The sequence below is a fragment of the Ascaphus truei genome, chromosome 1 (assembly GCF_040206685.1).
Source record: "Ascaphus truei isolate aAscTru1 chromosome 1, aAscTru1.hap1, whole genome shotgun sequence".
NCBI classification, from domain to species: Eukaryota; Metazoa; Chordata; class Amphibia; order Anura; family Ascaphidae; genus Ascaphus; species Ascaphus truei.
In genome coordinates this window covers 40,737,686-40,763,843 of record NC_134483.1, presented here as the reverse complement: position 1 = coordinate 40,763,843, position 26,158 = coordinate 40,737,686, and the positions used below count along the sequence as shown (strand labels likewise).

The window sequence follows — 26,158 nt, the reverse complement described above, 5'->3', positions numbered from 1 at the left end:
ACCTGGGGTGCTTAGCATTGAGGGGGCATGGAAAGTGTCCAGGGCCTGCTGCATAGTCCAGGTGAGCTCATACATATCAAATGTCCACCCCTTCCACCTCTACTGCTCTCTCACCTAAAATGATTTTCTCTCACTGATCCCTATCTGTGGACATCCTTGACTTTCACTACATGTCAAGCACCTTCTCTCTCCACCTTCAAGTGGAATCGGAAAACACATCTTGGAATAACATATTTCAGTAACCTGGGCTACTTCTCCCCACACCCACAAAGGCACGTATCATTACTCTTGGAGAGACAACTGCCACCCACTATACCAGGGGTCCCCAACATTTTTGTGTCCAAGGGCACACTTGAGCGTTCAGGAGAAGGTGGCGGGCATCAACCAATGCACGCACATTCGCCCACACAATACACTTACCTCGGCGGGAGGCCTCCAGTGTCATGCCGGTTCCGCTTGCGGATGCAGAAGTTGGGGCCGACTTCCGATGATGACTAGCACGCTGCAGCTTTTGGCGGCAATGTGGTCGCAGGCACCAATAAAAAGGCTTAGCAGGCACAATGGTGCTTGTGGACACCGTGTTGGGGACCCCTGCCCTACACTTATCCTTTGCCTATTGTCTCTGTAGGTCTCCCAATATAAGGCCAGGTCTCCAGTGGCCGCTGCAGCGCACACTACGGCGTGCGTGTCACACACCACAGCCCTCTATGGGGCAGGCCCCAGTCGCCGTGTGTGTGGGCGTGCCAAGCACAATGACGCCTACCCTGGCAGGGAAGACAAGATTTGTGTCTTTCCTTGCCACTACACGATCACATAACGAGCAGCCAAAGGAAGGGCAGATAGTGTGGACCAATAGGAGTGCAGGAATTGTAGACTAACATGGCCGCCCCCTCTCATGGCCCTGTCCCGTGCATCCCATCGCTCCACAATAGACCGCAGATCGCGGCTTTCACCCGTGCACGTGCCGCAGTGAGCAATGAGGCCATAGCCTTACACTTACAGTATATTCTAAGATCCCTGGGCAATGAATTCCCAACCCTATCATTTGCCTTTGTTTGTTGAAGCTCTGCGTACATTGCTGCGCTACATAAATTAAAAAGTATATACATGCAAATGTATCCATACAGCTAAAAAAAATACACCTCAACAAGTATATCTCAGCCAAAAAATATTAAAATATTGTATTAGAGTTTTAATCGTTTTTTTAGAATGTAGTATAGAAATACCAACCTGTATTTTCTTAAATATTTTCTTAATCCAAACTTTAAAAAAAGTATAGCACACACAGTGTAAATAAAGTTAAAAAAAAGTTTTAATGCATGATAATGGCTGAGGAGAAAAACATTTTTTTGCGGGAAGCGCCCCTTCATTCCCAGGACAAACCCCAAATGCTGCCCCTAAAGGATTTATTTTGTCTTCTTCCATAAATATGCATTTTTATTATGCATTAAAACTTTTTTTGTATACCTTTCAGATAATATAACTAATAGACACGAGTCCTGTGTGACTAAATCCCTATTATACGACTATAAATAGAAATGAGAAAGACTGTATATCCAACTGTACATTTTTGGCCGCCGACCAGAATAAGCTGCGGTTTACACTGATACAAAACAACGATGTTCTGGAGTTCATAATCAGTTCATTACATCAAATATTATGCGTATATGAGAAGAAAAAAAAAAGGCTTCATCATTTTTTTACAAACCATATCAAAGTAAAGAGAGGCGGCAAAGACCAATCTAAGACCGAGTTCAGGGTGGCGGCTACGCGACGTGTGCGCGCCTGCGTGCGCGCTCACGTCCGCCGCAAGTTCGGGTTGTTCGGTGGGAGTGTTCAAACTGAAAACTCCACGGGCGGCAAAGGGCAGCGTTGACGCTGCTACACTTTGCCGCTATAACCCGAAATGATATTTGGGGCGGCAGTCGCGTCACGTCAGCTGGTTCAGCGAACCAGATCCATGACACGTTTGCCCCGCCCCCCCCGTCACGCCCCCAAACGCCGCGACTCAACTTCTGCAGCCTGGGCACACATCGCCGGGTTGCAGGAGCATGCGGGGGAGGCGCGCACGGACGCAAGCGTCCGTAGCAGCCACCCTGAACATGGCATAAAAAGAGCAGAAGAGGACAAGTGAGAGGATGGAGAGGAGGACAGACGCCACTTCCCCCCTCCCTCTTTTTTGCTTTCTCATTTATTTGTTGTTACATATATGATTGAAGGCATAACTTTGTTGTTTTACATGCAGACCATGCATGTACAGTATACCAGACATATATACCATGTTGTATGATGTGATAAAGTCTCAATAAACAAACAGATTTCCTTCCTGGACAAGCTGCACATTTAACACTCTTTAAATCCTCTGAGAGAGAGAGGGAGAGGGGGAGAGAGGGAGAGGGAGAGGGGGAGAGAGAGAGAGAGAGAGAGAGAGAGAGAGAGAGAGAGAGAGAGAGAGAGGGAGAGGGAGAGGGAGAGGGAGAGGGAGAGGGAGAGGGAGACGGAGAGAGAGAGAGAGAAACAGAGAGAGAAAGAGAGAGAGAAAGATGGAGATGTAAGGGGTAGAGCTTTGTACACATTTCTATTTGCATAATGTGCAGGCAGCGCTCTTGTCCCCCTCCAACTTTTTTTTTTTTTAGTCATGATCGCGCACCTATGTCTAAGGACAGTAACACACAGACACATTGCACACACTGCACACTAGGATCCAGGGGAAGGAGGAAGAGAGGAGCTGCTGCTGCTGCTTGGTACAGGGGATTGCTCTCTCCCGTCTGCTGCTGCTTGGTACAGGGGGTTGCTCTCCCCCGGCTGCTGCTGCTTGGTACAGGGGGTTGCACTCCCCCCGGCTGCTGCTGCTTGGTACAGGGGGTTGCTCTCTCCCGGCTGCTGCTGCTGCTGCTTGGTACAGGGGGTTGCACTCCCCCCGGCTGCTGCTGCTTGGTACAGGGGGTTGCTCTCTCCCGGCTGCTGCTGCTGCTGCTTGGTACAGGGGGTTGCTCTCTCCCGGCTGCTGCTGCTGCTACTTGGTACAGGGGGTTGCTCTCCCCCGGCCGCTGCTGAAGTCCGTAGTGTTACCAGCTCCTGTTCACCACGCTCCTCACTCCTCCTCCTCCTCCTCCCACATCAGCTGTCAGCAGCACCAGGAGCACAACTACAGCTGCAGCCTGCACATGAGACAACGCAGGGGAAGGAGAGGGGCAGCAGCATTAAAACACTGCACAGCTGCTGGGGGTGGTGGTGGGTCACTTATCTTTCAACCCAAAAGTTGGGGTGGACATCTTCAGGTTGCCTAAGAAGTTGGGGGGAGAAGGGGGGAGGACTTGTCCCCTTTGCTTCCCCCCCCAAAAGTGTTTGCGCCACTGCCTGGCACCAATCACATCTGCAGGAGGGGACCTAGAGAGGAGGAGTCCGCAGCCACTCGCCTCCTCGCAAAGCTGTAAGTAGCGTCCGACCCAAGCCATGCCCACCCGAGCCCTGCACTAGTGCCTGGGAGGCAGAGGGGAGGGGACTGGGTGCAATCCCAGCCTGAAACAGCACTATTCTGGGTTTGGGATTGGGTAACCCCCCGAATAGTGCTATTTTCAGCTAGGCTCTCATTTCTCTCTCTTTTTTTTTTTTTTTATTTAATTTTGTTAAAAAAAAAAAAAAATCTTGGAAATAAAAATGACTCCCTGATGCCCCCAGGCCCTGGTGATTTTTTTTTTTTTTTTTTTCCCTCCCCCCCATGTTTCTAGGTTTTTTTTGTGTGTGTGTGTGCTTTTGCTAAAAATGAATCACCAACAGCGAATGGCTGCCTTAGGGACGGACAAAGAGCTGAGTGATTTACTGGATTTCAGTGCGGTAAGAACCCACGGTGGAAATTAAAACAAAAATAAAAAAAATGAAAAAAAAAATCTAGCTGATCTAAAAAAAATAAAATATAATAATAATCAAATAAAAACAAAGTCTGATCTAAGTACATGAGTAGTTACAGTTGGAAGTCCATGGTAAATATGCACGCTTTTTTTTTAATTCTACAAGTGATTTGGGGTTTTTTTTTGGGGGGGGGGGTTGGGGAGAGGTTGTGATTTTTGTTCTATTTAATATTTAGTTTTCCTTCCCTCAGAAACAAGCTCGCAGGGTTTGCAGATCTGTCAGGCTCTCTGCTTGTGTATTCCTGGATCTTGGAATATGTCCCATCCCTCGCAGCTCTCTGCTGTGTCCCCCTAACCTTGGCACTCACAGAGAGGAAACTCGCTTGTCTTTCAGTGTAGGGGACCAGAGCTGAGCTGTTGTCATTACCAAGTAAAATGCTTTTTCCCCAGGTGATCCCTTGCTATGTTTCATGTACTTTTTTTGTCTCTTTGTTTACTTGGAAATGCCTTTGGATTCCAACAGTCCCAGCTTTCTGTACTTGTCTAGCTTCAGTGCTACTAGATAGTGGTATACTATATAGATATATAGATATCTATATATAGCTTACATCACTTGATATATATATATCTAGATATATCTATATATTTATATAAATAGTTTAGATCACTGTGAATTTGCATAGCATCTTGGACCCCCGGCTTATTTGCCTAGGATAAAGAATTTCCTCTCTGAGAGATGGCTTTCGGAAGTTTGGACAGGAAATGTAGCCCCAGGCAGATTGCAGACCCTCTGCTCTTTGTACTTTTCATTTGTTAGATTTTTTTGCAGCTCTGACTCAGGGAAGGTGCGTATCCACCAGACACGTCGAATAAGAGAAACCAATTAGAATCTAAATAAAAGCTTGCCGAAGTCTGGCTGCACATTGCTCTTGCTGTTTGGAATACATGGTAGTTTAATGCAGGTGGCACTTTCGTGGGGCTGGTGTATACATTATACTACAATCATTAATGTGATGGAGATGGATATTGCTGCAGCCTTGATAGCGAAGGTTTGAAATGAATTTGTTATTTCATAAATGTATTTACAATTTCCTTAAATAGAACGTGGACAATGTATTATGGGCTTCACAAATCTTTTATAAAGACTGTACCACCTCCAGGCTAAATAGTACCAAATGTAACTTTATGCCTTGATTTCTATTTAAACATTGCTTTTACTATTAACATTTTCTTTGTACGCCTTGTGTAGACTATTGCATTGATTGTGCGCAGGAACTTGCAAAGGTCTTTTAAACTCATCATGCTTTGTTTATTTTAGATGTTTTCTCCTCCTGTCAGCAGTGGGAAAAATGGACCAACTTCACTGGCAAGTGGACATTTTACTGGCTCAAGTATGTAAATCACCTCTGCTAAGTGTATTATTAACATTTCTTCGTTGTACAGTATCTGCGCTGTTCATATGACGATCTTGGTGTGGTGGCTCGACTGCTTAATTTTTGACAAGTCGTGCTGGTTCTTTAAACAGTGGTACAGCATTTAACTCCATATATTTGGTTAAGTGAGTTCCCATTTTCCATATGTCATGGTATAGGATAGAACAAGTAGCTGTAATGTTTTATTTGCCATTTGTACATTGAAACGTAGTGTTTTGCTGGGCATAAACAGTTGCAAATAATCATTTTTGACACTGCCATTTTTATCTTTCTTAAATCTCTTCAACAGCTTTGTAATTATTTTCTTGTTGTGGTGAAAGAATCCTTTTTTTTGGGGGGGGGGGATCAACAAAACAAGATGTCAGTGATCAGGACCTGTGTTAATGAATCTTGGCATGCAGACATGGGTTTCTTACACCATGGGTACTGAAATGACTGGTTTTACCTTATTTTACAAAGAGGTGCTGGGCAAGGGGCTTGCACGTATAACATGGCTTTTTTGTTTTGATCCATAATCAAAACCTCTCTATTGTTCGAGGTTTTTGGCTGTGATATGGGATAGAACGAAAGCCATAGTTTAACAGCTGCAGTGTTTTAAAATGACTGGCACTTGTACATGCCCCGTAGATAGTTGTTCATGCTACACATCATTTGGAAATCACGGGATTGAATGTCATCAAGGCTTTACTGCAAATGAACATAGGAAATATTACTCACCGCCTAAAGTTTCATACTCATTTCCAGTTTGCAACTTAATAACAAAGATCCTTTCAATTTGCTTTATGTTCTGAACTCTCCCTAACTACTGAGCAGTGCGTTGGAATACCATTGTTTGTTCAGTTGATTGATTTCCTTTGTGGGTACTGTAAATACTAAATGTTAACTCAACTTTTTCTGTCCAATGAAAATCATAGTACTATAGTTGATACGTTTTTTGAACGCTCTTATTACATTTACATTACCTGCCTTGAAATCACTGAAAATTAAAATGTAGATGTTATTTGAGATAAAATGTAAATATAAATTGCTTTAGTTACCTTTAATTAAGCGACATAAATACAAATGAGTGATTTTTCTTTAAGTAGTAATGTATACCGGTGTATACCGTATGTAGGCATATGCATTCATTATATGTTTGCCATATGATGTGTCCCTTGGGACATAACAAAGCTGTAAGGCATGTTTTGTGTGACATTGTTAAGGAATTAGCATTCACGGTTTAGCTGTGCAAATGTATATGCATGCGTGTGAATAATAGAGCTAAAACATGGAGGAATAGAGACTCTGTTTAAAGTTTATTTGAGGTTGTCACGTCAACTTTTGAAATTGTTTTACGGTTTGGTTTTCTATAGGGATGTATATTACTGGTGTTTGGATTCAGTCATTGTCCCGATTCACATTATTTCTTGGTTGGGTTTTCAATGTTGTTTAAAGAGGAGATTTTGACCTTTTGCAAAGTTTAGTAGAGTTTAACAACTTCAGTGCCTTTTGGGCCTGCAGCCTTTGGTAAAGATTTCAAATGTACACTCCTGTGGCACCTAAGCTCTTATTATTACAGTATTATTATTATTATTAACTGGAGAGAGTTTATTTTTTCCCTCTGATATAATATGTTTGACGTCTTAATTTTTTTACTCCAATATCCAGAGGTGCTAAAAACAGTCCTATGGTTGATTTGTGTATATATTTGTGCGTGTGTGTGTATATATATATATTTATATATATATATATATATATATATATATATATATATATATATATACACACATACACATGTGTGTGTGTTTGTGTATGAGCATATGTTTAAAACTTATTGTACTGTTGTACATAAAAGCCTGGAACATTTCACCATTTTGTGTGTATTAATAGATAAAACTATCGATTCTTCACCCCTTTTCTATTGGACAGGTGCAGTAGTAGACTCAAAATATAGCAATACATGACTTATTCATCTGTATGTGTGTGACAATCCCTAATACGTTGGAGAGAAACAGATGTCAGCTTTATTTACCGCCTTAAAGCTGCTACTCTTTCCGTATTTTTGTTGTTGTTTTTTGTTGTAGGAACAATTTGAGACTCCAGGAAAATAGTGCAACCAAGTGCACCCATGTAGATTTCGCAGTGCGCAGTAATATTTCACATTTACGCTCTCTGGCCAGCCTATCCTTCAGCGTACGATGGCACCTGGCAATTTGTAAAGTGAGCATGAACACTTACATTAAGAACCAAGGAGGTATTTTGTAGCTTCTCATCTGAAGCATGTTTCTGGCCATCTTTATAAGGGGGAAGGCTGCAGGAGAGAGGAATGTAACCTGAGCCTCAATCCTGACATTCCCATGGAGCATTTTTCACATGAAAGGCTTTTTTTCTTCAGCCCAGCAAAGAAACAGCCGTTTTTGTTTGATGTTTGCAGGTGTTCAGCAGAGAATTCTGAAAGAACCCAGCCACACTGAGGGAGGGTGAAGAATTATTTCACCTAAAACCTTTTCTCTTCTTGCATGTCAAAATGCACATGTTGTTGTTGTTGTTGTTGTTGCTATAACCTCTTATGATGCCTTTCTAGGCTTCCTAAAATCATTCTATTCTTCTGTTCCTATTATTATTGATCTATAAACATTTGATATCTGCATATTTATGTCCCAGAAATAAAGATGGTAGAACCTTGACTTCAAGAAAGTAAAAAAATTTTGTAGCTGCTTTTACTACAGGACTGTCACAATGTTTGTAGATAAAACAACAAGAAAACAACGGTTTCTGAATATTTATAACCTGTTTAAAAAACGAAAAAGAAAAACATAGGTTAGACGGCAGATTAAATGATAAAATCGCGCTTATATACAAACCATAAAGATATTTTGAAAAGGAAAGCAAAAATGCATGTATATATGATATATAATCTATAATTATAATATATAATAGGAAAATTATATATATATATATATATATATATATATATATATATATATATAATATAATACAGCCCAAATCCCATTTTTTAAAACCTGTACAACACATCAACTCTAACACTAAGAATATGTCAATAGGAATAAAATCACTAGTATGCTCCATTTTATATATACTGTATATATATATATATATATATATATATATATATATTTATTATACATATATATATATGTATATATATATATATATATATATATGTATAATAAATATATATATATATATATATATATATATATATATATATATATACAGTATATATAAAATGGAGCATACTAGTGATTTTATTCCTATTGACATATTCTTAGTGTTAGAGTTGATGTGTTGTACAGGTTTTAAAAAATGGGATTTGGGCTGTTTCGTGAGATTTTTCATCTCTAGACCTTGTACGATCCTCACGCTCTGATCACATCTGTTCCCCGTTCTAGTCTCTACCATTTTAATGTTTTATTCTTACTTCTCACCCCTTCCCGGTTTAAAATAAGCACATTAGCTTCATTCTGTTCTTTATTAATATTTTAATTATGGAGCACTAGACCAAATGGGCAAAATGAGTAACAAAGTGTCATGACACCAACACGGCTGGTCACTTCTATTATAGGAAAGTTGTTATTTATTTGGAGTTTGAAGTCCCTAATGTGGGTTTTTAGCGCCGGGTCTGTGGCATATTGGGCTCTCTAGCAGCAGTGGGGAGGTTAATATTCATGTTGATGTTGCACAAAATAATCTTGGCAGGTGTTATACAAAAAGCGTGTATAAAATAGTATGGTTGTCACAACCTTTTGCTTCCTAAAACCTTTTTTAGCATGTATGTCAGCATGATGTTCTGTAGTAGCATGTGCCTGCTTTGTGTTTGCGTAGAACTGCATTTTAGGGCTGCTCTTTTGTACCACCATTCAGTCTGGATGCTCCTCAGGGTATTTGAGTTCTATTCAGAGAACAAAATACATATTGTACACATAAGTTGTGACAAAATAAAGAAAAAATACATTTTACCAGCAAAATCCTTCTCATTTTCAGAGCTTAGTAGACTACACTCGTTTGTCTTATTTGCTTATTTTTTTGTGAGTAGAGAATTACTTGACTGGTATCCACCTTAGGGTGATCTAAAGTAAACAATAAACACAGGAGTAAATTCATTATTTTACCTTACTATCATATAGATTTCTATCAAACTAATTAGTGCTGTGCATGTATGTTACCATTTAATATAACAGCAGCCAGGTGCAATGTAGCCTAACTTATGAACTACTGTACATGGAACTTCAGAAGCATTTTTTGGTTTCTTTCATTTCCTTCTGTTGATATAGGTACTGTACTGTAGTAAGGCTTGATAACAAGGTCTGTTTATGAATAGATTCAAGTATTGTACGTTAGACAGAGAAAAGTATGATAGAAGTGATACCTTTAATAACTAACTCTTGGTTAAAAATAATTCAAGTTTTTAGGGCCACAAGCTGGTGGTGGACAGATGTACTTGTGTTACAAGCAGGACTGGAGGCAAAGAGGTCAACCTGATTTATATGCTGTTTTTAGATTACTGGGATAAATTAGGTATACACAGCAGGTCACATGCTAGGGCTATTTTTCCTGTTTGATGCTTCCTGTCCTTCGTATGTTTTAAGAGTTTATGCAATACATATTTGGAGAACAAGTTCCCTTACAATCAATATCTAAAAAAGGAATTAGAAGTGGGCACAAATGCAAGGTCTTGTGTATTGTAGGCTTATTAATACTGAAAAGCCGAACTGTATTATGCACACTAGTGCTGGGAGAAATACCAGCATTCTGTAATTGTGCGTTTTGCATTATGTTATGTTTAAAGTTTTATTCCAAACAATTTTACTCAACGTGAAAAGCAGTTTTGTTTCACAAAACAAGTGACACAAGATTGCAATAGAATCACAACGCTGACTTTTCCCCCCATAAATCTGATTGTACTTTGCAGTATGGGCTTGGTCATGACATGATTGAGAAGTGTCCCCATTTCTATAATGTTCCCTGTTTTGATAAACACCAGATAAGATGACAAATGACATCTCGGACCTCTCACATAGAAATGAAAAGCCATTATTTAACAAAGGCTCCGTCTGTGTTCCTCTAAAATTAGTTCGTTATAGTCCTATTCTGGAGTCCTCAAATGTGCCATTAACACCTTCTGTACCAGATGGCCCTGTAATACTTTGTTAAAAGCCTCTGGGGCACTGCAGGGGTTAATTTGGCACGCTGGGCATTTTGAATATTTAGAAGACATAGTTCAGCAGCAATAATGCCCCATCCTTTTGTACGGGGAAATCCCACGTCTTACAGCGATCAAAAGTGATCTCTTTCCATAACTCGACACCCTCTTCTTGGCCATATGATGTTTAGATGGCCCTCGACAAGCAGATGACATGAAAAGCACAATAGGGAAGAAGCGAATCGCTTTCCTGAGCAGCTTCTTCCCGTCTTTGTTGATGAAAGCGCTGGTACACGTGAGAAAATAGCTACAGCTGAAGAAGCGGAGACAAATCAAGAAAAACAGCAGCTCGGGGTGTCTTGGATCTGGTCGCAAATTCCGATCTTGTGAATGAAGTGTTTCTGTGGCCGCACCTGATCTTCCATCTTTTCACCTGGTTTATTTGTGTATATAAAGATATCATTTATTCTTTTGGGATTTCTATACTGTTGATCCCTTTGTGGGATAACACAGAGTCCCTGGCACTTGTTTCCTGGGAACTTTATTTATTTTTAATTTTTTTTTAAAGAGATCAACATGAAATTTCAGAAAGTGATTGCGAAATGTATACGAATGTGACGGAAATATTAACTGGGAGCGGATGAGTGCCCTTTGTGACCGATTTCCTTATTAACAACTGGTTTATTCATTGTTGTTTCCCTACAAAAACAGCTCTGATTACCTGTAAAGCTTATACATGACAAGCATGATATACAGTATATCAACAAAAATGTGTTGTCAAGGTTGCTACAAAGTTATATTAACGAAAACCCTGAATATACCATTTATAATATATACTCGTGTATATATAAAGATTGAATTCAAATGAAATGGCCCTCCATGTGTGTATAAATATATATATATATATATATATACACATGTGTATATATATATACATATACACACACACATACTGTATGGACCGTTTAAATTCAATTTTTATATACATGTGTATATATTATAAATGGTCCTTAGTAGTTTTCTCTGTACCGTGGTAAGGTTTTTCAGTGAGAAATGGTGATGCAAAGTAATACTTCCAGCCCCCTACAATAACATACAGTATGTTGTAGTCATAAATCTCTGCAAAATGACTCCCTACACATGAGCCCCAAATGAATCTACAAGGCAGTTTTTTTGTGTGTATTTCTTTTGCTAATTGCAACACAGCATTCAGGCCCAAATGTAAAAGCGTTCGTATGCATTAAGTTAAAAGATTACCATGTAACTAGTCAAGGTGGTATAATATAAGACCCACCTTAAGACACACTTGCTTAAACAAGCATACAGTATGAATAGCACTGTGGATAATACTGGACACATGATACAGTACATATAGCTTAGCCCCCTGCAGACGCACTCACCAGAACTCCCTCCTACTGTCTCTGTACGTTCTCCCTACCTACCAATTAGACTGTAAGCTCCTCGGAGCAGGGACTCCTTTTCCTTAATGTTACTTTTATGTCTGAAGCACTTATTTCCATGATCCGTTATTTATATTATCTCTTATTTATTTGATTACCATGTGTATTACTACTGTGAAGCGCTATGTACATTAATGGTGCTACATAAATAAAGACATACAATACAAAACAATGTATCCCAGTGAATTAACTTTATTGCAATATGCTGGTGGGAATGAATACCAACAATGCCCTGATTTCTTATTTTTGTAAATTTTGAACTTTTTAAATTGTCTTGATTAGTGTTAAAATGATTTTTACATTTTATTGTGCTGGTTATTTGTTTTGCTATTACTTTACATTCTACAATGCAGTGCACTAACATGTTAACAGTCCCTAGCTGTGCTGGGCATTTACTCTGCATAAAATCTTATCTCCTTATCATTTTCCTTGTGGTTTACAGTAAATGCAAGAGAACTGCGTGGTCTCATTTCAAAGGTGTTACATGTTTGGTTAGTTGGCATATTGAAGGCACGGGCATTATTTATGTTAATGACACTATTACTTGCGATGATAACCGTGCTTCCTCATATCAACCTGGCAGTCTTTCCATTAACCATTTAGCATGCAGAGAGGCCTGCAATGTATTACAGAGTAGAGTGCGGCAGAAGCCTGTCGAAGACTGAGCCACTGATGGAGCTACCTGCGCAGAAGCAGGGATATCCTGAAAACCTTACCTGTTGGTGCTCTTGAGTACTGGAGTTGGCCACCCCTGAGATAGTGCTTCCCTCATGACTCAGTTGTAAATGCATCTGTAGATATGTATAATACAGTGTGAATGCCGTAAAGCAGGGGTTCCCAAGTTTAGTCCTCAAATCTCCCCAACAGGTCAGGGTTTAAGGATATCCCTGCTTAAGCACGACTGGCTGAACCACTGACTGAGCCACCTGTTCTTAAGCAGGGATATCCGTAAAACCTGACCTGTTGGTGAGACAGGTTCAATTACAGTACAATAATATTAGTAAAAACAAAGTGGTGCACCCTGTGATATTCCACAAAATAAAGTGTACAAAAATTATTCATTAATTATAACTCTATATAAAAAAGTGACCAAGAAACTGAATGTAAAGGGTGAACGCTATCAAATCACTAAAGTATTATCAGATCACTGTAGAGTATTATCTAGTCACTATAAAATATTGAATACCAATATAGGTGATAATATACAACATATGTGAGTACAGTACAGAGTGAAATGTGTGAACAGATAAAAAAATAAAATAAAAACCAAAGTCTCTCTTTGATGGTCAGGAAAATTCACTCTCAGTGTGCAGCTTTTCAGGAAAGATGGATCCACATCTTAAATCTTAAGAATAAAAATACAACTCATAGAGTAGTATGATCAATATCATGTAAGAAAGAGAATGGCAAGTATTGCACACGCAGAAAGGATATCAGGAAACAGCTTATCATACAGTACATTTGCTGAAAGCCTCACAACTCCAAAGGAAACAAACAAGCCCAATGGTAGGTCTCCATACCCGGTCTGTCAACAGTCGACTGCGACTACTTGAGAATCGCGTCCACTTCCCCCGGGTTCCCCAAAAGCTCTGGAGGGACAGACAAGCCCAACATTGGATCTCCACATTCGCACCACCGGCAGCCGGCAGTGCAGCTGTTTTGGAGACGCGTCCACTTCCACGCGGAATTTCCGGCTGATGACGTCAATCAGTGACATTTAAAAGAGTAACAAACTCAGCCAGACCGTTCAGAAAGGTCCTTCGGCTAGGATTAATAAGCAGTATCTCCATATGGGTATACTGACAATGAAAAAGAATCAGCACTTTCCAACTCGTTTCGTAGTGTGCATACAGACACTTCATTAGGGAATAGCACAGCACATGAAACTAGCCATTTATACACCTACCTCCAGCAGTGATTGGTTGTTTATAATATGTACTGTATCCAAAATCTTTCATTTAAACTTTATTTAGTAATTCATTGTAAAAAAAATGAATTCATAAAAAATTGGAGTGGGGTACATAAAAGGATTTCAAAGAGAAAGTTATATACATTTTTACATCACTACTATGTCAAATGTAATTATAATTAATGTATTGTAAAATAACATATAACAACAAGACACATATAAATGCAAAGGGAAAATATAATAAGCAAAAAGTAATATTCAATTTCTTCATTCTTAAGTGAAATAATATTCTATTAATACAAAAAAAAAACAAGGAATGGTATTTGAAAAGATAAAATGCAAAAATACTACTTCAATAGAATCATATAAACTCCCTCAAAGGCAAATTGCAACAAAACAGAAACATCTAAAAAAATATATATATCAGCAATGAAAAAATTTAAAAGAAAAAAACAAACAAAAAGGTAGGAGGTAAAAAGATGGCCAACATAGATGCCCGATGTAGCAGAGCCCAGGGGGATTTTTATGATGATGGATATTCAAATGACGGGAAACACGACTGCGCATAACCCATATTTCTTGCATGTTCCATGTTTCTCCTAAATTGTTTTTTGGTTCTCACAACATATTGGGAGCCGGAAGGGCATTCCAGAAGGTAAATTACATAAGTAATGCATCAAGTTATATTCTTTATATTGAAAGTCTCTCCCATATTAACTGATATAGAACCTTTAATATTTTGCATGCAAGACACTTTCCACATGAAAAATTTACCATGAGGCTTAGGAATTCAGATTTAAAGAACTAGCAGCTACACTTACATCCCTAGATCCCAAAACATGTTCTATTTTTTTGCCTGCCTACAAATTACTTTATGTTTCTCTGGAAGACAAAAAAATAAGATTGAGTAATTTTGCAGAAGAAAATAAGATTGTGTAATCCTTCAGTGTTTATTAATAATATTTTTTATTTTATAACCCGCAGAGTTAAAATTAGTGAAAAATGGAACGAAAAATTAATTGCTTTCCTGGATTTGCAACTGGTTTGGATTATAATTGAAATCTGTTTTCCCTTTAAGTAAAAGCTCTCTATTGAGACAATGTACCATGTCCAAGACTTAATCTAAAAGAACAGATTCATAACCTCTCAAAAAAAATTGATATAAACTTTTGGCCTGAATCATGAAATTGGAGTCAGAACTACAATTTGCCCTAGTTCTTATGAACTGGCAAAAATGGATATTCTTAATCCAACTCTTGTTATGATTACCTGAAGCCAAATAAAATTATTGACATCTACACCCTTAATAAACATTTTGGTAGAAGCAGAATCGTTGGACCCAGCCTCCACATGCAAATCCAAAAATTCGAGAACAGAAGCATTGCTTTTAGAAGTACAGTAAACACCAAATTGAACTTGTTTTTATTAATACAATTTAAACATTCTAAAAAGGATCACCATTTTCATACAATTAAAAGATCATCAATGTACCGTTTAAAGCTACCCATATATACAGTGGTGAGCAAAAGTTTGTGGACCCCTTAGAATTTTCATATGTTTCACATATTTCAAACCTAAAATGTTATTATATCTTAATCTAAGTCCTAATAATAGATAAAGATAACCTGATCAAACAAATGACAAAAAAACATGATATTTTTTCAACATTTATTTATCCACAAATGATTCAACATTCAATATCCATGTGTGAAAAAGTATGTGAACCTTTAAATTCAGTATCTGGTGGCGCCCCCTTGAGCAGCAATTACTTCGGCTAAGCATTTCCTGTAACTGCTGGTCAGTCTCTCACATTGGTTTTAAGGAACTTTGGCCCATTTCTCCTTACAGAACTGCTTCAACTCAAGGATATTTGAGGGCTTCCTTGCACGGACAGCTCGCTTCAGTTCCTGCCACAACATTTCGATGGGGTTTAGGTCTGGACTTTGACTAATCCATTGTAAAACATGGAATTTCTTCTTCTACAGCCATTCTTTTGTAGATCTGCTTGAATGTTTAAGATCATTGACTTGCTGCATGAAACACTTCTATTTCGTTTCAGTTCACGGACAGATTGCCTGACATTCTCCTCTAGAATCTTCTGATACAATGCAGAATTTATGGTTTTGTCAATGATGGCAAGCCGTCCAGGTCCAGAGGCAGCAAATCAGCCCCAAACCATCACACATAGCCAAACATAATGTTTCTTATTGAGGCTACCTTTGACTCGTCTATCCAGAGAGCATTATTCCAGAGGTCTTGTGGATTATCTATGTGCTCTTTGGAGAACTTCAAACGGGCAGCAATATTCTTTTTAGAGAGCAGTGGTTTCCTACTGCTATGCTTCAATGAACACCATTCTTGTTCAGTCTTCTTCTGATAGTTGATTCATGAACACTGACATTAGCCAAGGCAATTGTGGCCTGCAGATCCTTGGATGTTACTCTGAGGTTATTTGTGACTTCCTGGAATATTTGCCGATTTGTTCTTGGAGAGATTTTGGTATGACAACCGCTCCTGGGTAGAGTGACTGTGGTCTTAAACTTTCTCCATTTGTAGTCTATCTGTCTGACAGTGGTATGGTGGAGCCTTAAATCCTCATAAATGGTTTTGTAACCCTTTTTAGACTGATGAGCATCAATAACTGCTTTTCTAAGGCCCTCAGAGATTTATTTTGATTGTGGCATGACATGTTTTCACACACCTGTATGGTGAAGACCAAAATTCACAACGTTTCTGATCTTGATATAGGGTGGTACGTTCTAAACACACATCTGAACATCTACCTAATTATTTAAACACCTGATTCTAATTATCCCCTTTAATTTAGCTGATAAAACCAGGGTTTCACTTACTTGTGCACATTCTTAATTACAGTACTAATTGTTTGTCTAATTCTTAAATCATTTTGTTTTTAAAAGACATGCAGTTGGATAATATAAACCCTATTGGATATTTAAGAAATGACTGGTTTTGATTTAAGAAGGTTATCATGGATGAACAATCACATTTCCGTAATTATTATTGGGGTTCACAAACTCTTTCTCGAAACTGTTTATTAGCATAGCATGTACCTTTTCCAGCAAACCATATGTATATCTGTATAGCTGGGACGATATTCCCCATTGTGGTACTGCAAGTCTACAGTTAGAATTGAGTTAAAAATAATTGTGAGTTTGGAACAATCCCAAGTTCGCTCCGGGCCTGCTAGGTGAAGATGCGTCACTTTGGAAACAAAAAGGATTTATACGGATCAAAGACCTGGAGGGTTACAACAGAAAGATTAAAACATTTGACCACGTCAGGTTAGAAACAGATATACCCCATTCGGAATTTTTTAGATACCTCCAGCTCCGAGCATTCTACAATAAATTTGCCCCTTATCCCCCCTTGACGAATTTGAAAAGCTCTTTCTGGCAGAGACCGACACTAGGGGACTCACATCACAGCTGTACGGAGAGGTGATCGATTCTGCAGGTTCTAGACAGCAATCACCATCTTTTAGAACCCAATGGGAGAAAGATTTGGGAGAGACCCTAGAAGATGAGGAGTGGAACGCCATATACCTGGCTACAGCAATAAGCTCCATTTGCTCTAAAGGAGAACGCATATAAGGTTTTAATGCGGTGGTACCTCACCCAATGAAATTAGCCAAGTTCGTGCCGGGATCCTCCCCGCTGTGCCCTAGGCAGTGTGGGGGATTGGCCGACCTGTTACATATGCTGTGATCCTGCCCGCGGATCTCCCCAGTGTGGGAATAAATTAGAAATTGGATACAGAGGATATTCGACCTCACTATTCCCCCAGACCCATGGCTGTTCCTCTTGGACAGACCATTAACGGGTCTGTCCAAAGCACACAATAAATTAATAGCACATTTCGCAATAGCAACGCGGAGCGAGATCGCAGCATTATGGAAACACCCCGATATTCCAAGTATCCCAAAGATTCGGAATCAAATGTGGTTTATCTGCCAGATGGAAAAGTTGACGAGTTTAGTTAACGACACTGGCACCAATTTCCTAAAAGTATGGATGCCTTGGCTGACGCAGACAGATATCCCCGGGGTAGAGAGTAACACAATCTGGCGATGATAGTTATAGATGCGTTCTCCTTTGGGAGTGAGATCCCGAAAAGAGACGAGTACACAGACAAGACAGCGGCGGGGACGACCTGACTGAGACGATGTAGGAAAGGCAGCGATTTGTCGATGGTGAATAGTAGATAGTAGATAGTGCCTGGAGCGGTGCCCCTTCCAGACCCTCCCTCACCCTACCTTTCCTCCCCTCACCCCCCCCCCCTTTTTTTTTTATTATTTGTATTTATTATTACTATTATTATTGTTACTCCCGGCTGAGTAGTTCCCGAAAAGCCAGGAATTTTCTCGAATTAGATAACAATTCACAGTTGAGATTACTCTTCAGATAACATGTATGGTGTATTGTAAATTGTATCTTATGTCTGAAATCTGCAATAAAATCTAAGTTACAAAAAAAAATAATAATTGTGAGTTAAGATGAAACGAATACTTTGCAAAATATAATTTTGATCACAAATATTTCAAAGCGTATACTGTATGTAGTTAAAATTATTTGCATTAATTCCCTTGTTTTGTGGGATACAGGCAAACAATTCATGGACATCAAATGTCGCCCATTGATAATCTTCCTCCCATTTGAAGTTCTTAAAAATATTTTAAGTGGAGGTGGAGCTCTTAGCATATGAGGGCAAAGATACAACATGTTTCTGTAAAAAATAATCAATGTATTGGGATATATCTGTGGTTAATGATTCTATTACGGAAATTCTTATGGCTTTAGGGTGGTGATAAAAAATTGCGTTTCTTAAGTTCTTTAGAAAAAGAAAACAAATTAATTCTGATTTAGAACTCCATCTCCAAAAGCATTATCTAAAATAATATTTAACTCCACCGAAAAGATGGAAGTAGGATAATTTTCCAATGTTGAATATGGGATTTTGAACCCGTGTTTAGTAAAACCAGGAGATTCTGTGAGAAGTTACTAAAGTATCCTTGAGAAAAATGTAGCAAACATATTTTAGTCGTCAAGACACGCTAATTTGATTTTACCTTGTTTTTTTATTTAATAATTCAAAAGGGTTATTAAACTGTGCATATAATATATCACATATAATATATAGAAAATGTTTAGTTTAATAAAAAAGCAAAATAAAAAAAGTATAATTACGTATATAGAAAAGTAGACTGGGGTTCCGCAAAGTCATAACAAATCAGAGTCACAATTAATTTTTAAAGTGTTCCAGCAGAGAAACTAATAGTGCTAGGATGGATGGTTGGTTTCTACCATAAGTTAAGGCAGTGTTTTTCCCTGAACATCCTTCAAGGGTTTCCTGCAATTTTCAGGTCATTCGAAAACTGTACCAAATACAGAGGAATTTACAATGCATCTCATTTCAGACGCGTTATTAGAGAGGGTTGGGGTTCTTACAATGCATCTGATCTCAAACATTCTATTAGAGAGGGTTGGCGTTCTGCAGAATTTCACAATATAGTTATAGGGTTCCTTAAAAAAAAAAAAGGTTGAAAAGCACTGAGTTAAGGTGGGTCTATGTTTGGGGGTCTATGTTTAACTGCAGAACTGAAAGAGGGCCCCATAGCACCACAGTAACTGCTCTGGCAGACGAGAGGCTGCATTAGACTGTGACAGTGGGTTAGACTCATTGTATAGAACTACACAGTGTTATTACTGGATACAGTATGTTCTTTTTGATTAAAGAAATTGTCTTCCTTAAATGTTACCGTAAGTGGAATTTTACAATTAATTCCATGTTTATGAGAGGAAATTGTAATAACTTCGCTTATAATGTTATGTGTTGTCTGTCTTTACTTTGCTTTATATGCAGTTATTGAAGCAAACAAAAGAATTATGAAGAAGTTTAGACAATTAATAATTGATTCATGCGGAAACACAGACATCTTGTTTACAGTGTGTGACTTATTTTTTGCAAATTTGTTACAAATTGCGTAGGCAGAATATAATATATTTTTAGCCAAATTTACCAGTTTGCTTGTTTCTTGTTACAGACAAATGGCTGACTAGATTTGTATGTAATATAGAAAATGATGGCAGATAAGGATTGCATGTTCCCCAGCCTTTTTTTTAGGGAAGCCTCAGACCCCGCTTGCTTTCTACCCCTTGCGTTTGTCACAAAGCAGCTTTGCATTTTTCATATTATAATAAGCTCCACCATTTCTGCTGTTAGGATATTCCATGGATACACTATTCTTTTAATATATAATGTCATCCATCTTCAGCACATGATCTGTGTTCTAGCATTACTCACTCTCTCAAAAATGCTTACCACCTGTATCTTGTTGATAATGAATGTTAACATTTCTATCTCAGGCTGGTCCTTTCATACAAGAAGTTAAGATCCTTTACTCCTTCCAGATAATACAATATATTAGCTGCTCTTCTTTATGTCCTTCTGTGAACATGACAGTCAAAACTGAACACAGTAGGTGACATCTTATAAATGGTCTACAAAAGTCACATTACCGACTCTATTTTTTCCATTGCTTTGTTACATTGTTTGCCTACTTTAAGTTATCACATATAATAATCCCTAGGTGCCTTTCCTCTGTGCTAGATGACATTATAGTACCATCACTCTTGTACTCTGCCACAGATTTTTGTGGCACAAGAGAATGATTTTAAACTAGACCAGTGGTCTCCAATAGGTGGTCTGCGGGCCGACAACGGTCCAAAACAGAATTTCGACTGGTCCATGGAGGATGTGTTTGCCTCCCTGGCCAATTCCTCCTCCCCCTACCCTACCTGTTTCCCGCAGTAACTTCCGGGTGCTTGGCCAGCCCCGCTCTGCAGCTCTGCCGCTTCTGATGCGGTCGGGACCCACCCAAGGTAAAATTGTTAGTCTGTGTGTGTGTGTGTGTGTGGAGGGGGATGATTGAGTGTGTATGTGTAGGGAATTGAGTGTGTATGTTTGTGGAGGGGAATTTAGTGCAAGGCGGGGGGCTTTAGTGTGGGTGAGGGAGATTAAGTGCCAAATCTAATTTAGCTAGCCTCTCCTCATAAATCAGATTTTCTATCCCCTTTATTAAACTGGTGGCCCTTCTCTACACATTTTCTAGTTCTTAATGTCTTTTTTATGAAGTGAACTCCATATTCACTGTGTGGTCTTACTAATGCTTTATACAGTGGCATAATTATGTTGACTTCCCTTCCAAACCATACCCAATTGAATGCATGATAAGATCTTATTTGCCTTTGCAGCTACTGCCTGACATTGGGTAGTATTGCTAAACTTGCTTTCCACACGCACTCCTAAATCCTTCCCTATCAAGGAATAACCATATTTTGGGTTCAGTTGGGCGATGTCAAGAAGAATAGTGTATATAATCCCATGATGAGATACATATCTCAAGTGTCTCTTGAGCAGAAACCTTAGTGTTTGTTTCAGAGCAAGAGGTCTTCTTTGATTGGAGGAAAGTGAGTTTACTTAAACTGGAACCCATGATAATTAAACATATGAGTGGCACACAAGAGTAAATTGCAGATTTCATGGAAGTTAGAGTTAGGGTAATCCAATAAAGAATTTTGGGGACCAAGAAGCACAAGTCACTTATGACTTTTTTTAGCATTTAACGTTTTTAATTTTTGATTACATTATTCTTATTTGTTGTTGTTGCGGTATCATTAGAGCCTGAAGTTATTAGTGGGGAAATTAATGGAAACATTACTGAAAGATAGAATTGTTGACTATCTAATAATAATAACTTTATTTATATAGTGCTTCTCTCCCAATGGGACGCAAAGCACTTTACGGTTACAAAAAGGAAAAAGAAGAAAACATTTAAGGTTAAAAAAGAGACCAAATACAAGGAAAGATACAATACAGGATGGAATGGTACTGTAGTTATTACATGCCAGTGAGGTTGTGGTTCATTAATTAAATGCCTGGGTAAACATTTAGGTCTTGAGAATGTTTTTATAGATTTTTTAAGAGAGGGCTTCTCGAACTGTATGAGGAAGACTGTTCCAAAAAGTGGAAAGAGTGTGGGTAAAATATTGAATCCTACAGGAAGTTAAGGAGATTCTGGGAACTGTTAGGGGTCCTCACTTTCAGGTCGAAGTGAGGGAATGGGAGTGTAGGGTACTAGAAGCTTTTTCAGATAGCTGAGACTCTGGTCATGTTGTGCTTTGAATGTCAGTAAGACAATCCTGAAATAAATTTGCCATGTTACAGCAGCCAGTACAGAGAACGGAGAACAGGTGTCATGTGGCAAGAATGGGTCCGGTTAGTTAACAACCTGGGCGCAGCTGCAGGTGGCACAGCTCTGTTTCCGGAAGACTCCGGTAGAGTGCACTGCAGTAGTCCAGACGTGAGGACACAAAGGCATGGACAAGCGTAGTAAGATCCTCTGGGGGATCAAGTGCTTAATCCTGGCTATGTTTCTTAGGTGGAAGAATGAAGACTTGATCACGGCTGACACCTGATGTTTAGGGGTCAAGTCACAGTCAAGGACAAAACCAAGCTTCCGTACACAGACAGAGTTTTGCAACTGGGAACCCCCAAGCTTAAGGCCAGTTGGTTGACCCAGCTACAGTCTTGTTGTCATCTGGACGGTGAACATCCACCATGAGCCCTTCTGTCTTATCAGGATTCACACTCAACTGACTGGCACTCATATACTCTAGGAGCTCAAATAAACATCGTCATGACTGATAACAGGTCCTTAGTACCCAGTGCATAGGACGAGTAGAGTTGAGGTTCATCTGCATAGCAGTGATAACCCAAGTCAGTCAAGTCTTTTTCATGTTCATTAACATGCTTAAACAAGTAATAACTTCAGGAATAAGCACTATTGACATCTGGTTGCATGGTCATGTGTCTGAAGTCCACGCTAGCCTCTGCTTGATAGAATCAATATTTTGGTTATTTAACATTAACATTATTAATAATAAAGCATTTGAGACTTATCAACAAGTGTTCTTGTGGGAGAGATCAATTCCTAATCTTAAGGTATTCACATAGAGTCCTAAAACAAAATGTCTGCCACAGGTATAAAATAAATACCTTAAAATAGATTATAATGGTTGAATACCAAAAGTAAACAGTGATGCACCTAGTTAAATGACCAAACATATACAATTACAAAAAATCCAGATGAAACCAGCTCTCAAAGTATTCCACATACATTGAGGCACACACGACAACTACACACTCAATGCAAAATGCATTATTTATTTTAAAAATCTGATAAGAAAACAAAAAAAAGATAATAATATGAAAAAATTACAAAATACAAAACAAAATCTCAGAGAAACAAAGAAAGATGAGAAAGAAGTCCTCCCTGACTCAGACTAGCATTCCAAGAATCTGAACGATTATCCCTCAGACAATCCAATGCTTTTAAAGAATTAGATTTTGTGGACAAGTTAAGGATACTGAAACCGGGTGGATCCCTTTTTAAGATGAGTCTTCCGTTGGTTGCAAGTTAGCCTTGTTTTTTTGTTGCTACGTCCAGACCAGACCAATATTCAGAATATCTTACTAGTAGTTTATAAATCTCATACAAATGTATCCATTAACCAGGAAATATCTGTCCCTGTTAGGACAACCAAATGCAGAAGCTGGTTAAGGATAATAGTCTACCTTCCTTGCACAACATTTCTATTCTATTGTGATGATAATTTACTGAAGATCAGAATTTCTCCGAACTTGAGAATAATTTTAAACAGTTTTCGCCAGGGAAAATCACTTGTTGCTAGCTTGGATTTCTCTTGCCTCAGATGCCAGATTCTTATATTTAAGAAACAGGTTGATTGATGTTCTACAGAGAAAAAGCAACAACCAATAAATGTTCAGGGCGTAAGAGTTATCCTTTATGGGATTCAAGCATGTAACGAGTTATCATTTTTGAGTTTATTCAGTCAATGCAATAGCCATCCCATACATCAGCAAGCACCGAGATGCCAGGAGCAAGCTCATTTTAAAAGTGGAATTCAAAATCCTACATTGAACAGATTCAGTTGTACTAATGCTGGCAGCATCTTACACAGCAGGAAATCTCAACATAGAAGCAGATTATTCGAGCAGCTACCAACTTCATCTGGAAGACTGTTGTGACTAGGCCTCTTAGGCGATTGTTGGAAGATGGTTTGAGCTCCAGGAATAGGCAGCTGCCTCTTGATTGCACGAGGTTGAGGGATCCTGAAGCATGGCATTTCAATGGAACTTCTGTCTAATTTACATCTTTTGTTTCATTCCGATGATTCAGAGGGTATTAAGGAGTTGCAGTCAGGAGAATATATTGGTTCACAGACTGAAACAATGTGTTAATAGAGGATTAGTGGAAATTGCCTCTTCTTCCAAATTACGAATGCAGGCCCCAGTCGTAATGCCAGTGTTTGTCAGTGTTGTTTCAGCCTAAGTAGCATGCAGATTGAGTTTTAAGATCTAACAGAAACATGGCTTTCAGAACAGGTTATAATAACACTTTTATACTCCAGGAAGAAGCTGACTTCATAGACATTGTACAGCATTGGGAGTTTTTTTTAATCAACGTTACAGTACGTGACATCTAAGATACACTTGGGCCAAGAGAATTGTTTCTGACACCTATAGCATCTGAATATTCGGAATGCACGTTCTCCAGGCCACTTCAAAACGAAGACTTTCAATGCTACTACCTTGGATCTTGGATTAAAAGCAATTGAACATTTGTAAACATCGTCCAATAACTCTTAGTAATTCAGTGCTCAGATGGACACAATTGTCATTCCGTCAGTGTTACATTTTTGATCTAATGCACTGTTAACCTTCCATTGAAATCTAAAGAAATTAGAGACTAATTCTCCCACAATCCCTCAGTTGAGAGAGTATGCACTTTTGATTTGCTGGCAAGTGGTTTAAACACTAATGATGTATCCTCAGAAGACAGAATCCTTTAGAAAATCAGAAAGAGTACAGTATCTTTTGATTTGTGGCTCAAGGAGAGCATAAACTGCATAAATGTCTCTTTCATTTCTTCATGGATTACATCCTGTATTCCGATAGCTGGTAATAATCTGTAAATAAAATATGTTTCTAGAGCTATATGATAACATGGCTAGCAAACATTCAATGCTTCACATTTGTAGAGCTTTAACTTGGACTTTGATTCATATGGCTAATAGGTTACTTTCCAGTGACATACAGACAGGGCATAGATATATACAGCAATATTCTTGTTTTCTGCATGAGATATCTCAGGGGAGATTTTTGTTTTTTTTACAAAGGTGAGAATGTCTTTTGTCAAATGGATTCATGCATTCAAATAAATCTTGTCAAATAAAAATTGCCCTATAATTTGTATTTTTATTATTTATTATTTATTTATTATTTGTATTTATTATGTATTTGTATTATTGTATTTGTAACCATGTATTTTTTGTCTTAACTCTGTGCCCAGAGGTAAAACGAGAGGTAACTCTCAATGTATTACTTCCTGGTAAAATATTTTATAAATAAATAAATAAATAAATTTAAATATTATCTTAATGGAAACTTTATTTGTTATCTGTGGCATCTTCTCTGCTGCACTAAAGAATGTTTGTACTTCTTTAAGTTATATTATGTCAGCTGCACAAATTGGACCTTTAGCAAAAACCTTATGGGCCTTTCCTTTATGGCCTCTCCTTGTATCTATCTATACATGCATCTGCAATAGAGCAAGTGAGTGACACCAGGAGAACTGCCACTTCAGGCTATAATCAGCATGTCGTATAATACAACAGCAATACAATCATGAAAACGGAATTCAATTATTACACATTTTTGACGATTTTGCATTATGTTTTATTATCCAATCCAGCTGACATGAAAGGAACATTTTGTTGGTTTAGTGATGTCACACATTGAGGCTCAATTTATTATAAATTAAAAAAAAGTCCTGTAACAAAGTCCAAAATAGACATCAGTGAAGCTATCGTGAAACCAGAAACCATATCAACTATATTAGACAACAATGGAACAAAGTTATATTGTAATGTTACTTTTTTTCACCTTAAACATCTTACATTGGGCACTAGGGAACATGCATGAAACATTTTGGTGCATGAACCATGTTGGCGCAACAAATGTGCATTCACTGGCTGCAGTGTACCTGTGATTGAGACGGCATGAAGCCAAGGCAATAGAATGATCAGCAGATCTCTGCTACTGAATGTCAAGCACAAAACTTGATCCCTTCATGCCACTGAAAAAATAGTAATTTCTACTACTGTATAATAAAAACAATAATTTACAACAATGAAGTTCTTTATAGAGGAGTTATTCACTGCAGGATGGACCTATGAGACAATGCGACGCCTTCATTGTAA

The 26,158-nt window shown here is 38.5% G+C and overlaps 1 protein-coding gene across 20 annotated transcripts in view; it reads left to right on the top strand.

Annotated features, from left to right (window-relative positions):
• Positions 1–2,975: 2,975 nt before the first annotated feature.
• TCF4 (transcription factor 4) overlaps positions 2,976–26,158 on the top strand; it is a 408,258-nt gene continuing 385,075 nt past the window's right edge. For 8 of the 20 annotated variants that reach the window (XM_075586811.1, XM_075586802.1, XM_075586773.1 and 5 more), the window contains exons 1-2: positions 3,737–3,837; positions 5,170–5,242. In XM_075586811.1, coding sequence (XP_075442926.1) covers positions 3,766–3,837; positions 5,170–5,242 — 145 coding nt within the window. In that variant the 5' untranslated portion in view covers positions 3,737–3,765. Of the gene's footprint in view, positions 3,434–3,736; positions 3,838–4,125; positions 4,302–4,554; positions 4,697–4,724; positions 4,901–5,169; positions 5,243–26,158 lie in introns of those variants that run through there. The other 12 variants (XM_075586678.1, XM_075586640.1, XM_075586755.1 and 9 more) reach the window with 11 other exon arrangements.